Raw genomic sequence first — 12,434 nt, forward strand, 5'->3', positions numbered from 1 at the left:
TTCGGTATTTTTCGGGATGGTTTTGGTTTGGGACTTTTTCGGTTTGGTTTGGGATTTTTGAGAATTTTTTCCAACCATACATGTAAGTGACCAAATAAAAAATAGAAAAATTAAAAACCACATGCCATTGACTAAGTAATTAATTGACACAATTTAAAATATAATTCCACAAAAAATTTGGAATATGTGCAAATTTGTTTCTTGCAAAAAGAATTCAAAACAAAACCATATATATAAATAGTTTAGCATGTTTTCACAAAAACGTAAGTCGTATAGTGGTCAAGGCGCTGAAGGAGTTAGATGGGAGGAGTTCGAATCCCTTTATGTGCATGTTTGAGACTTTTCAGAAATTTTCAAATATTTTTAGGTTCATCTCGCGATATTATCTATAATATCGCGATACTATCGATATTTTCGCGATATTATCGATAATATCGATATTATCGCGATATTATAGCGATAATTAAAGAAATACTCGCGAAATATCGTTATATGAAAAAAACGATAATATCGGTGATATTTCGCCGATATTATCGATATTTTCATCTATGGTGAAGATGAGTAGTAAAGAAACGAAGTAGCTAAATTAGAGTAATTAAATACAGAAAACAAACAATGAATATGAATGTTGTAACGAAACCAAACTAATTAGCAATATGTTGAATACTTGTGCTAGAGTTGAGTAAACTAAACATTGGGCGGGACACAAGTCCTACGTGCATATTATTTGTGATGTTCCTTCAAATAAAATAGTAGGAAAAATAAAAACCCCGTTTAAAAGTTGCATGGGTTAATGACATAAGCTTACAATGTTGCACATATACAATTTGCAACCATGTTGACTAATAGGATTTTTACCACCTGCAAAAGTAAGGATAAAAAAACACTTAAAATACTTGTAAGAGTACAAGATAATCGCAGTATACTCGGCTCTTGCAAGGCCGTTCTCCACATGGATTGAATGAATCTTATGTGAATACCAAATCTTAAATAATTATTTGAAAATAAAGTTTAGAAAAAGGTGATTTTATGACCTAATGACACACCCCGACCAAAGATCAAGGCGTGGTGGCCATCACGTGAGGGTGACGTAGCCATGTGCACAATGCGGAAGCGATAAGGATAAGAAATATACGAATAAATAAAAACCAAAAGCTAATTAATGTGCACTAATAAACAGAAAGTGTTAGGGATGAGATACAAGTGTAAATCATCTAATCAGAGCATAGCAAGTTTAGGTGCAGTCTAGTAGGACAAGTACTAGTTATATAGTACCAGAAGATGTCCTACTAAATATATAATTTGTCAGAACCGCCGAGATCCTCAAATGCCACCGACCGCAAGTCTACCTAAAACCTGGAGGGGCGCAAAATAGAAAATATGAGTGGGCAAAAACAAAGCTTTTCGAAAATCATTTCATTATCAAATGCTCTAACCCCTCACCGTAAAACATGTATACTTTTTTCCAGAAATAGAATATAAACATATACATATATCTATATATATCAATTCAAATCATGCTACACATATTCATAATCATAAATATGCCAAGCCCAGATATAAAAAGAATAAGTAACTTAGGTGAAAATAAATTCATGGAAAATAATACATTAGCCGGAACCCTTACAGAAGTCTGTACGGCTAAATTCATAACTCATTAGTCAATCTAGCCGGAGTCACTACAAATGACCTGTACGGCACTACACTGCACACAAGTTGGATCCACTGAAAAGGTCTGTACAACAAGACTGTGTGTAATATAATTATGCTCAATACTACGTTCTCATGATAGTTGTGTGATAAATCGCTAGTCACCTACGAGTCGGAACCACCTATAATGGTCTGTACGACAAGACTGTGCACCTAAATTGGATCCAATGTAAGCATAGGATGCGGGAGGTGACATTATATACAAGCCTGTGCCATATCTCTGGCTAATCACTAACATCGGGGTGCAGGTTTATAAGCTCAATGTTTCTCAATTAATCACAACCGTTATTCACATTTATAATTCATAAACTCACCTGGGCTTACCTGAGCGTTCACAGCACCACAAATATATATTATGCATCATATACTAATTCATATACTGAACATAAATTTATATGCATGGCATTTCAAGGCATACTTTCATTTAAATGCATTTTTTGGGAAAATATCAAGTATACAAGTATATACTGAAAACCAAAAGCCCACTCACTGGTATGTCGAAGGGTCGTAGCCCCCTAGTCGCCCTTGACTGCGCTCGTCCTCGGGATAAGTCTCCCCTATATGTGAAACAACTATAAAAACGTTAATTTAAAGCACATAACCAATACTAGCTAATAACTTCTCATACATTGTTTAAATGAGATGTTTGAATATACCAACGTGATCTACACAACCTCACGAACATCCTCATATTTTAAAAATAATTTTTAGAGCTTTCACACGCCATCATGCGCCGGCAAGGGCATGGCCCTACACGCGGCCACGCGCAGGGACCCTAACGGAATCCCTTAACCCCGTTAGGAATATTCTATGGCATATTCCGTTAAATAGTAACGGAATCCGTTAAACTAACCTATGCCATTAGGAATATTTCATCAAAGTTGACGGAATATTCCGTCATCCCCTACCTTCGGACTCCGGCGACCGTCGCCATCGTCGGAAACTGCAAAATTTTCAAACCTTCATTTCTCGTCCGATTCTCAACCAAATTTCACGAATTATATACCAAAATGAAGCTTAAGACAAGTAGAACAAACCCTTACTAGTTTTAGGACCTAAAATTCACTGGATCTCGCTTGAAAAATCCACGATAATCCGGCCAAACTTAAAACTCGCCAATCTCAGGTTCCCGACATCCAATTCACTTGGTTTTTGTCCTTTGAGCTTTGTAGGAACGTCCTAAAGCTTCCTACTAGTTTAAAATCCCCTGAAACATCCATAATAACAACCCTGTGAACAATACTCAAATCGGGGACAATGGTTTCTCGAGTTTTTGAAGGTTTCACGATTTAAAAATGGCATTTATGAACTCAGGGACTTGCAAGGAGTTTGAATCTTACCTTCTTGACGTTGATCCGTGCGTGAAATGTGAGTTTGGCGTTCGTCCGTACAAAGTTGATGGAAACAGAAGAAAATCGAAAGGGAGGAGAGAGAGAGAGAGTGCATGGGAAGGAGAGAGAAAGGGAGATGGAGTGTGTGTGTGGTCCAAAATTGTCCACTCCAACCAACCAAAACAACAAAACAACTTAATTCCAATTAGTTCCACATACTTAGGAAAATAACTCGGACCTAAACCTAAGTCATGTAGGCACACCACTACCCACATTTAAGGGTAAAATCATCCTTTCACACCATCAATAAAATTATCTCAGGACGGGCTGTGACACCTAAAATATTAAAAACGAATTTAATTAAATACAACTAAATAAATTGGCAAAGTAAAGAAAATAAAAAGAAAATAGTTTTGAAGATAAATTTGAGCACTAGGTTCTGCCATCACCTTAACAATCCTATGTAGTTCTTCCAATTACTTATAAATTACCCATGCATATTTTGAAGGTTAGGTTTTCCTAATAGATATCTGTTTCAACCCGATTTTACACTATCGGCCCGAGTAATTGAGGCCGCTAAATGAGCAGAATTTTAGACCTTTGAATGAAAAAGTGAAGATAATTTTGTTATTGATAAAGGGTACTATTATGGTTTTATCATAATAATTATCTTTCAATGAGGAATTATCTTAACGTTTTCTTATCCAAGATAAATGGGATGCAAACTATATCTATGATCTGGAAGTAGACAATACAGTTGAAGTTGAGGACTCTTATCACGTGGTATGGCTCGGATATGATGGTCATGATAGGCTTTGGCCTACAGATGAAATAAGAAAATAAGTGACGTGATGCGGTAGAAGGTTATCATACATGCATGGATAAAGATTACGAGATGATGATAGGATAATTAGCACCACCGAATATCTTTGGCAGGATGCCAAGAATCTTAGTACTGCATCAGGTGGCTGCAAAGGAACACATGGATTTTGAAATGTTGATGTGGTCAGAATGGCTTTTGTGATTAGTCAAAGACCAATAAACTTGCCATATACGTGGATTATCACTAGCAATGGATGATTAAGTGGTGGCCTTTAATTTTGCATGCGGCAAATAAAGATGAGTTCTATTAGGATTCTATCTCTGGCTAAAAATGTGTGGAGGTGATGATAATGATTATCCAAGGTTCCACGCAATTTAGGTCTCTATCATGATGCATGTGATGATTTCCAGTTGACCTGAAAGGACAATTATCCTAATGCAATTACAAGCATAGGATAATCAGCATGGATACGTGACGATTATTCTACTAGGTGTAATATTCCAAGAATCGTGTGATGTGGAACTTGAGGGTGAGGTAGTTCATTCTTATAAATACAAAGTCGCGGACAACATTCAAGCCCCCCCAATTCAACGCACAAATTGCCCTGCGCAAACTCTTGCTCTACACGAAACCTCTCAACAACCTTGAGATTTTTATTTTCTTTTTCAGCCAACACATTTCAGTTTGGATAAACAGCACTATGAAGGCAACCGGCGACATCTTCAGTTTGGATAAACAGCATTGGAACAGGAGAATCAGCCGATTAAGGAGCACCTTTAATTTGGATAAACAACACTGCTTCTCGACCAACTGATTATTTACCCAAGTCTCAGTCAAGAAGGATTTTCGAATCCTTGTTGGTAGAGGTCATCTTATCAGCCTTCTTGGCAAAGTGAGATGTTACCAGGTTACTACGTTCGATACATTGAAAGCCGAATTTGATATTGAACTTCGCAGAACTAGCAGCCTTGTCTTCAGGCTTTAGAACCCGAAGGCCAAGACACGTTCTTTTCTCGACTGCAGTTACAGGATCAAGAAATCAGCAGCGCACCCAACACGACATCAACACATTCTACTCCCCGGCCAAGCTTAGTCGAAGAGTTGGCACGCCCCGCACATAACCAAATGACGTAGTTAGGTTATTAATTACTCGGCCTATGTGCCACGTAGGCTTGATAGTTTTTAGGGTCGACAATATCCTACTTGGAACCTCCAACATAGAACGTATATCTAATATGCAACCCATTCGTGGTGTCTAGATCGAATGTGAACATGCAATACTCATTAAGTTTTGTGAAAACCTTTTGAAAAACCATACAACCCTTAAGACGTGTCATCCATCCTAAGAAGTTACACATATTAACCACAAGAAGCCTTAGTCAATTCCATGGATAGCCTTCCCCCAAAATTGCATCAAATTACTTTTCCAAATATCCTAATATGGTGGCCAATCATCAAGACAATTAGATAGTTTAAACCGGTGATTAACAATTCAAACCTGCATGCATAATATCATAAGTAAATTGACAAGAAACTATATATTCTTGCTAAGGCTCATAGCTGTGGAGCCAAAAATATTCGCTAGGCGACACGTGGACTCTTGGACAAAAGAGGACAAAAATACCCACGAAGCATACTAGGATTCCTACGTGCGAGCAGTGGGCAATCATCTTTCAATCAAGTCAAAAGTGCCCAAAAAAGGTAACAATTAAAAACCTCTTTTATCAAATCCTTTCTATAAGGTATTTCCCAAAACCTAGTATTTTCTATTTCATTATTTAGCTAATCAATTAGCTAAATAATATATACCTACCATGTCTCCTAAAATCATCCTTAATAGTCAATAAAATCACCCAATTAATAGCCCAAAACCGGCCCCCACTATTCACATCCTCATCTTTCCCATTTTCCTTATTAAAATAGTCAATCATTTTTATAACCACCCATTTATTCTTTTCATATTTAATTAGCCAATAAATTGGCAAATTAAACATGAAATTAACCCCCACAAAAACCCTAAGGCCGGTTACTATTATTCAAAATAGGGCAAACCCTAACTCTATAAATAGACACATATTCTCACCAAAAATTCAGTCCAAACCTCTTGCAAAAAATCTCAAATACTCTAAACACTATTTCTCTCTAAAAATTCTAACTTTGGCATCGGAGTTTCTTCGGCCAAAGCCCCCCCCATTCATCGTGGGCGCGTGAGGCTTTTGGCCTTAACCTAAGGTGCTAGTTGTTTTGTAGGTGCAAAATCGTCCAAGATCGAGGAGGAGAAAATTTGCATCCACAAATTGGTGCTTTCATTGAGAGTTGAAATCCATACTCGTAGAAGACTCTCGCACAAAAATGTTTTTTTCTTTATTTTCTAGTCCATTTGAATATTTTTCATACGTTATTATTATTAGAATTTTTTACTTGCAAAGGTTCTTTGATAAAACGTATAAGAAAAATATAATGGCTGGAAATTTAGAAAATTCGGCAAGTAAAAATTCTAATATTCAAGAAAGGGAATTGCGGAGATCCGTGAAGCAAAATGCGACAATAAGGGGAGCGACATCATCACCACGAGCTTCCACCATGGGAACCACCGTGGTGGCTACCTCGGTAGCCACCCGCGGCGAGGTCCATGGTGCCTTCACCACAGCCACCATGGGAACCACCGCGGTGGCTACTTCGGTAGCCGCTCGTGGTGAGGTCCATGGGGCCTTCACCACAGCCACCATGGGAACCACCACGGTGGTTACTTCAGTAGCCACTCGAGGCGAGGTCCATGGAGCCTTCACCACGGCCCGAGCCGTGCCATCTAAGTTTACGTGGACCCAAGCCCAAGCCTCGCATTCACGTGCACCGCGCATTGAGCAGCCTGCTCTCGTTATCCAGCCTGCTCTTGTAGCCCAGCCTGCTCCAACGATCCAGCTTGCCCCAGTGATCCAACCTGCCCCCGCAGCCCAGCCTGCTCTCATGGTTTCCCAAGCTGCCCAAATCGGCCCGAGACAATTTCAACCATCCGGACCAATCATCGAGGCTGAGGCGTTTTCACCACATTTCTCTGCAAATTTGACATTCCCCAACTCAAATCTCGCACTTGGAGTCAACCACCCTTTTATTGTTCAAGGAGGTGCATTCCATCCAAGTTCTTCCAATCCGAATGGCGAACAAAACTTGTCCCGACAAGTCATAGAATTGACGAGCGCCCTTGCACAACAAACTACCTTGGTGAATCAACTTTTACAACGCACTAAGATGCAACGCGCCCACGATGAAGTTTCCCGAAGTAGAACAAAGGTAGACAATAAGCCTTTTAAGCAGCGTTCTGGAAATCAGCCATTCAAACCATCACAAGTTGAGCATTGAGACAGTGCACACTCTCGATTGGGCCCCCGAAATAGCGTATACTCTCGTCTTAGCGCGTGGAGGAGCGTGCATTCTCGGTTAGGCCCACGGGCAAGTATACATTCACGGTTGGGGCCACGCTTTGATAATCAACATGGGCAGCCTTCCAGGCAGAGCATTCATTCGCGATTAGGCTCACAAAGAGTATTCTTCACATCACATCGGAGCAGACAGCCTGACAAATGGAAGGAAACAATCATTCAATCCGGCTCTAGTTCAACCGGTAGCCTGCAAAGAAATCCCTCGCCTGCTATGAATCTATCTCATCCATTGCAGCCACAGCGTAGACGAACCGAGTGAGAAAAAGAGCAGCCTAGACCGGTAGAAAAAGACCAAGGGCAGCCAAAGGCTTCGCTACCCCAACAAAAGCAAATCCAAGAAGAGGTAGAAAGGCTTTTCAATGAACGGATGCGTGATTTTCGGCGCAACGAAATGGTTGATGAGGCACTAAGGCGAGATATGACCAACATAAGCAGGTCACCTTTCGCGGATGAGATTGAGCAGGTAGAGCCTCCGCGCAAGTTTAGCATGCCGCACTTCACATCTTTCAAAGGAGACGGGGATCCCGAAAGACACTTGAAGCATTACCGAAGTGCGATGGTCTTTTATCGGAATAATGACGCCCTTATGTGCAAAATATTCGCCACTACTTTACAAGGCGAGGCACAAGATTGGTTTCATACCTTGCCGGCACGATCTATCCAGAATTTTGATGATCTTTCCTTGGTTTTCACCAAAGAATACTCATCTTATCGATCGATCAAGAAGAAGTCCGATCACCTGTTCAACGTAAAGAAAAACTCAAAAGAGTCGCTTCGCGATTACGTGAAGAGATTCAAAGCAGAGAAGGCGAAGATCGTCAGATGCGACAACTCGATAGCAAGTGCAGCCTTCCAAAAAGGACTACCAGCAGACCACCTACTGTTTGGAGAAATGATCATGAAAGAAGACCTAACTCTAGCATATTCCTTTGCTCTGGCAGAAAAGCATGCGCTTTAGGACAAGGCTCGACAAGCAGAAAAGGCTCCCGAACAGCCTCGAAAAGAGTTGGCAGCTGCTCAAAAGAATGATGAAAAACAACCCAACAAAGGCAGGCAGGAGTTCAAGCACAGGGACCGACCCACGACCAAAGAAGGCCTGATGACCAATAACTATTCTAAGTTCTCAATTCCGATTCATCAAATCCTTCGTGACATCAAGAATGAACCATGGTTCAAGTTGCCGAAACAGTCAAAATGAGACACTTCCAAGTTGGACCACACCAAGTATTGCGCATTCCACCGAGGTCCTGGTCACACAACCAACAACTGCTACACTTGGAAGAACTACCTAGAGAAACTCGTGAAAGAAGGCAAAGTCGATAGATATTTGGACAAGCCAACTGAGCAGCCAAAAAAGAATGCAGACGGAGATGAGGAGCCACCAACTAAGATGATTCAAATCAATGGCATTTTCGCTGAATTCGAGCACTTGGGGGCCACTAATAATTCCAAAAAGAGGAAGATCCAGCAGGCTTTACTAATCTCACAAGTTCAAGCAGTCGATACCCAACCTGGACCTATCATTGGCTTCACGGAGCAGGATGCGGAAGGAGTCTACTTCCCACACGACGATGCATTAGTAGTATCTGTCCAACTAGCCCATGCTATAGTTGACAGGATGATGGTTGACAATGGAAGTGCGGTCAACCTACTTCAACTTTCAGTCATTCAGAAGATGGGCCTGGAAAGTACAATCATACGTCGGGCAGAGGTACTTACTGGATTCAACGGACACACCTCAACTGCCATTGGCCATATCACACTTGACGTAAAAACACCGCCAGTCGTCTCAAAGCAAACATTCACGATTGTAAGTGACTCGTCTCCCTACAATGGGATTCTTGGGAGACCTTGGTTGATCAAGCTGGATGCTGTCACTTCTGTCAAGTATCAAAAAATCCGATTCCGCATCCCGGGAGGAGGAGTCGGAAAGATCAAGTCTGGCCAGGTTTCATCCCGACGATGCACTATGCAAATGTTGAAAGAAACAAAGAAGAAGACCTTTACCCTCGTAGAGGTTACCGAAGTCCAAAAGGGCAAAGAAATTGCCAAATAGCAATTACAGCAGGTGGATCGAGAAGATGGCGCTCAAGCAGACAAGATAGGATGGAAACCCGAAAATGACGCCGAAGACATCATTCTTGATCCCCAGCAGCCGGAAAAGACGGCTAAAATTGGCTCACGACTAAGCCCAGACGAGAAGGAAGAACTCACAATTTTCCTTAAGAAAAATCGAGGTATCTTCGCATGGTCACCATCCGACATGCCCAGTATTGATCCCAAGGTGGCCTGCCACAAGCTGCACATCGATCCAACTGCCAAACCGGTAATTCAAAAAAGAAGACATTTCGCTCCCGAACGAGTAGCGATCATCGAGGTAGAAATCGACAAACTATTGGAGGCCGGTTTCATAGAAGAGGTAGAACACTCGGCATGGCTTGCTAATGTCGTACTAGTCATGAAGAAAGAGAAGGGCAAATGGAGGGTTTGCGTAGACTACACCGACCTCAACAAAGCATGCCCAAAAAACCATTATCCTGTCCCCCGGATTGATCTATTAATAGATTCAACTTCTGGAAACCAGTTGCTTAGTTTCTTAAACGCGTACTCCAGCTACAACCAGATAGCCATGCATGAGCCCGACAAGGAGAAAACTGCGTTCGTGATAGAGCGAGGCATTTACTGCTACAAGGTCATGCCCTTTGGCCTCAAGAACGCGGGAGCCACTTACCAAAGGCTAGTAAATATGATGTTCAAAAAGCAAATTGGGGTAACCATGGAGGTCTATGTCGACGATATCATGGTAAAAGGCAAGCAGCGATCAGATCACATTCGTAATTTAGCAGAAACTTTCAATATCCTTAGAAGGTACAAGATGAAGCTCAACCCCACCAAGTGCACGTTTGGAGTATCTTCAGGCCGATTCCTAGGGTACTTAGTAACCCAACGAGGAATTGAAGCACATCCCAAGCAAATGCAAGCAATCATAGAGATGAAATCTCCAACTACCTTGAAGGAGATCCAAAGCTTAACCGGACGAGCAGCCGCCCTCAATCACTTCCTCTCACGATCCACCAATCGATGCAAACCCTTTTTCAAAGCTATCAAGAGGGCACAAAGAGACAAATGGGATGAAGAATGTGAAAAAGCTTTCCAAGACTTGAAGAATTATCTCACACCACCTCCCTTACTATCTAAGCCGGAAGCAGCGGAGGATTTGTACATTTATTTAGCAGTTTCCGAGGTAGCAGTGAGCTCTGCTCTCATACGAGAAGAGCTGGGGGCCCAACTGCCGGTATTCTACACTTCTAAAGCTCTTCTCGATGCGGAAACAAGATATCCGAAGATCGAAAAATTAATTTTGGCATTAGTTGTTGCGGCTCGGAAGCTCAGACCATACTTTCAAGCTCATACGGTCATTGTTATGACTCAATATCCCTTACGATCAATATTACATGGTCCGGACGCTTCTCAACGAGTGATGAAATGGGCATTGGAACTTGGCCAATATGGTTTAGTTTTTCGACCTCGCACAGCGATAAAGGCCCAAGCCTTGGCAGACTTCGTGGTAGAATTCACACCTAGCCTAGGCAACGCAACAGTGCGGCCCAACGACGCCCCAGAAGCAGCCGAGAGTACCTTAGCCACACTTACTCCATCCAATAAAGATTTCTGGAACTTGCATGTCGATGGTGCATCCAACTATAAAGGCTCGGGAGCAGGTGTAGTTCTTGTTACTCCAGATGGCTCAATGCTCGAGCAGGCGATCACTCTAGGTTTCAAAGAATCCAATAACGAAGCAGAGTACGAGGCTTTACTAGCAGGCCTCCGAATGGCAAAAGACTTGGTGGTGAAGAAACTCGCAATTCATTCTGATTCCCAACTAATCACCAGCCAGGCTACTGGGGAATACACAGCAAAACACTCAAGGATGGCACAATACCTAGAGAAAGTACGCCAGCAGCTTGAACATTTCAGACTTACACTCTCACTCAAGTTCCGCGGGCAGACAATGCACATGCAGATGCACTAGCTGGTTTAGGCTCCGCCCTTGACCACCAATTCAAACGCTCAATTCCGGTGGAATATCTAGACAAGCCAAGCATAGAAATGGAGTCGATAGCTGAAGTGTCACAGGTTAGTGTAACTCCCACTTGGCAAAGTTCAATTATAGACTACTTGGTCAACGGCACATTACCCACAGAAAGATTGGAGTCAAGGAATCTCCAAATTAAGTCGGCACGTTACTATATGTGGAATGGCATTCTCGTCCGAAGATCTTACACCGGACCATATCTCCGCTGCCTAGCACCTCCCGATGACTTGAAGGTTCTAAGCTCAATCCATGAAGGCATTTGTGGGAATCACTCTGGAGGTCGATCCTTAGCCCAAAAGGCTCTTAATGCAGGCTATTACTGGCCTACTATGCACCAAGATGCTAAGGAGTTAGTGCAAAAGTACGACCGCTGCCAACGCTACAAACCAGTACCAGCACTACCCGTCAGTGAGCTATACCCGCAAACGAGTCCTTGGCCATTCATGCAATGGGCAATCGACCTGGTAGGGCCTATGCCGCCTGCTACGGGGGGCAGATGCATGATGATCGTGGCAACCGACTATTTCACCAAATGGGTAGAAGCAGAACCCATGACAACCACGACTCAGATGGACATAGAACGCTTTATATGGAGGAACATTATTTGTCGATTTGGCATCCCTCAGTCCATCGTTACTGACAACGGTCCTCAATTTGTGGGAAAAGATTTGGCAAAGTTCTTCCAAAAATACGGCATCAAACAACACATGTCCACACCAAGATATCCTCAAGGCAATGGGCAGGCTGAAGCATCCAACAAGACGATCCTCGACTGCCTCAAGAAATCCCTCACCGACAAAAAGGGAAAATGGCCAAATGAGCTCCCAGGATGTTTATGGGCATATCGCACCACCAAAAGACGAGCAACCGGTGAAACTCCTTTCTCTTTGGCGTTTGGTTCAGAAGCAATCATACCTCCCAACATCATCGTGCCAAGCATCAACACTCTATTGCCAAGCGTTGAGTAGAACAGTAAAGAGATGGCCACAGATTTAGATCTGGCAGAAGAGAGGCGCGAACAAACCATCACCCGC

The 12,434-nt window shown here is 42.3% G+C and overlaps 1 protein-coding gene and 1 long non-coding RNA gene across 3 annotated transcripts; one reads left to right on the plus strand and one right to left on the minus strand.

Moving 5' to 3' along the window:
• Positions 1-710: 710 nt before the first annotated feature.
• On the minus strand, positions 711-3,200 carry LOC126605808 (uncharacterized). Of its 2 annotated transcripts, none has more exons than XR_007617045.1 (4): positions 3,051-3,200; positions 2,754-2,899; positions 2,201-2,282; positions 711-1,356 (listed from the first exon to the last, which is right to left on the minus strand). It is a non-coding gene; the product is annotated as an uncharacterized LOC126605808 (long non-coding RNA). The 2 variants fall into 2 exon arrangements; XR_007617044.1 differs by having other exon boundaries at positions 2,754-2,917.
• Positions 3,201-10,080: 6,880 nt separating this feature from the next.
• Positions 10,081-12,368, plus strand: LOC126602934 (uncharacterized). The gene is made up of 3 exons (XM_050269742.1): positions 10,081-10,548; positions 11,283-11,808; positions 12,304-12,368. The coding sequence occupies exons 1-3, from the start codon at positions 10,081-10,083 to the stop codon at positions 12,366-12,368; spliced, it is 1,059 nt and encodes a 352-aa protein (XP_050125699.1).
• Positions 12,369-12,434: the final 66 nt, after the last annotated feature.

Source organism: Malus sylvestris, chromosome 15, assembly GCF_916048215.2.
Source record: "Malus sylvestris chromosome 15, drMalSylv7.2, whole genome shotgun sequence".
NCBI classification, from domain to species: domain Eukaryota; kingdom Viridiplantae; phylum Streptophyta; class Magnoliopsida; order Rosales; family Rosaceae; genus Malus; species Malus sylvestris.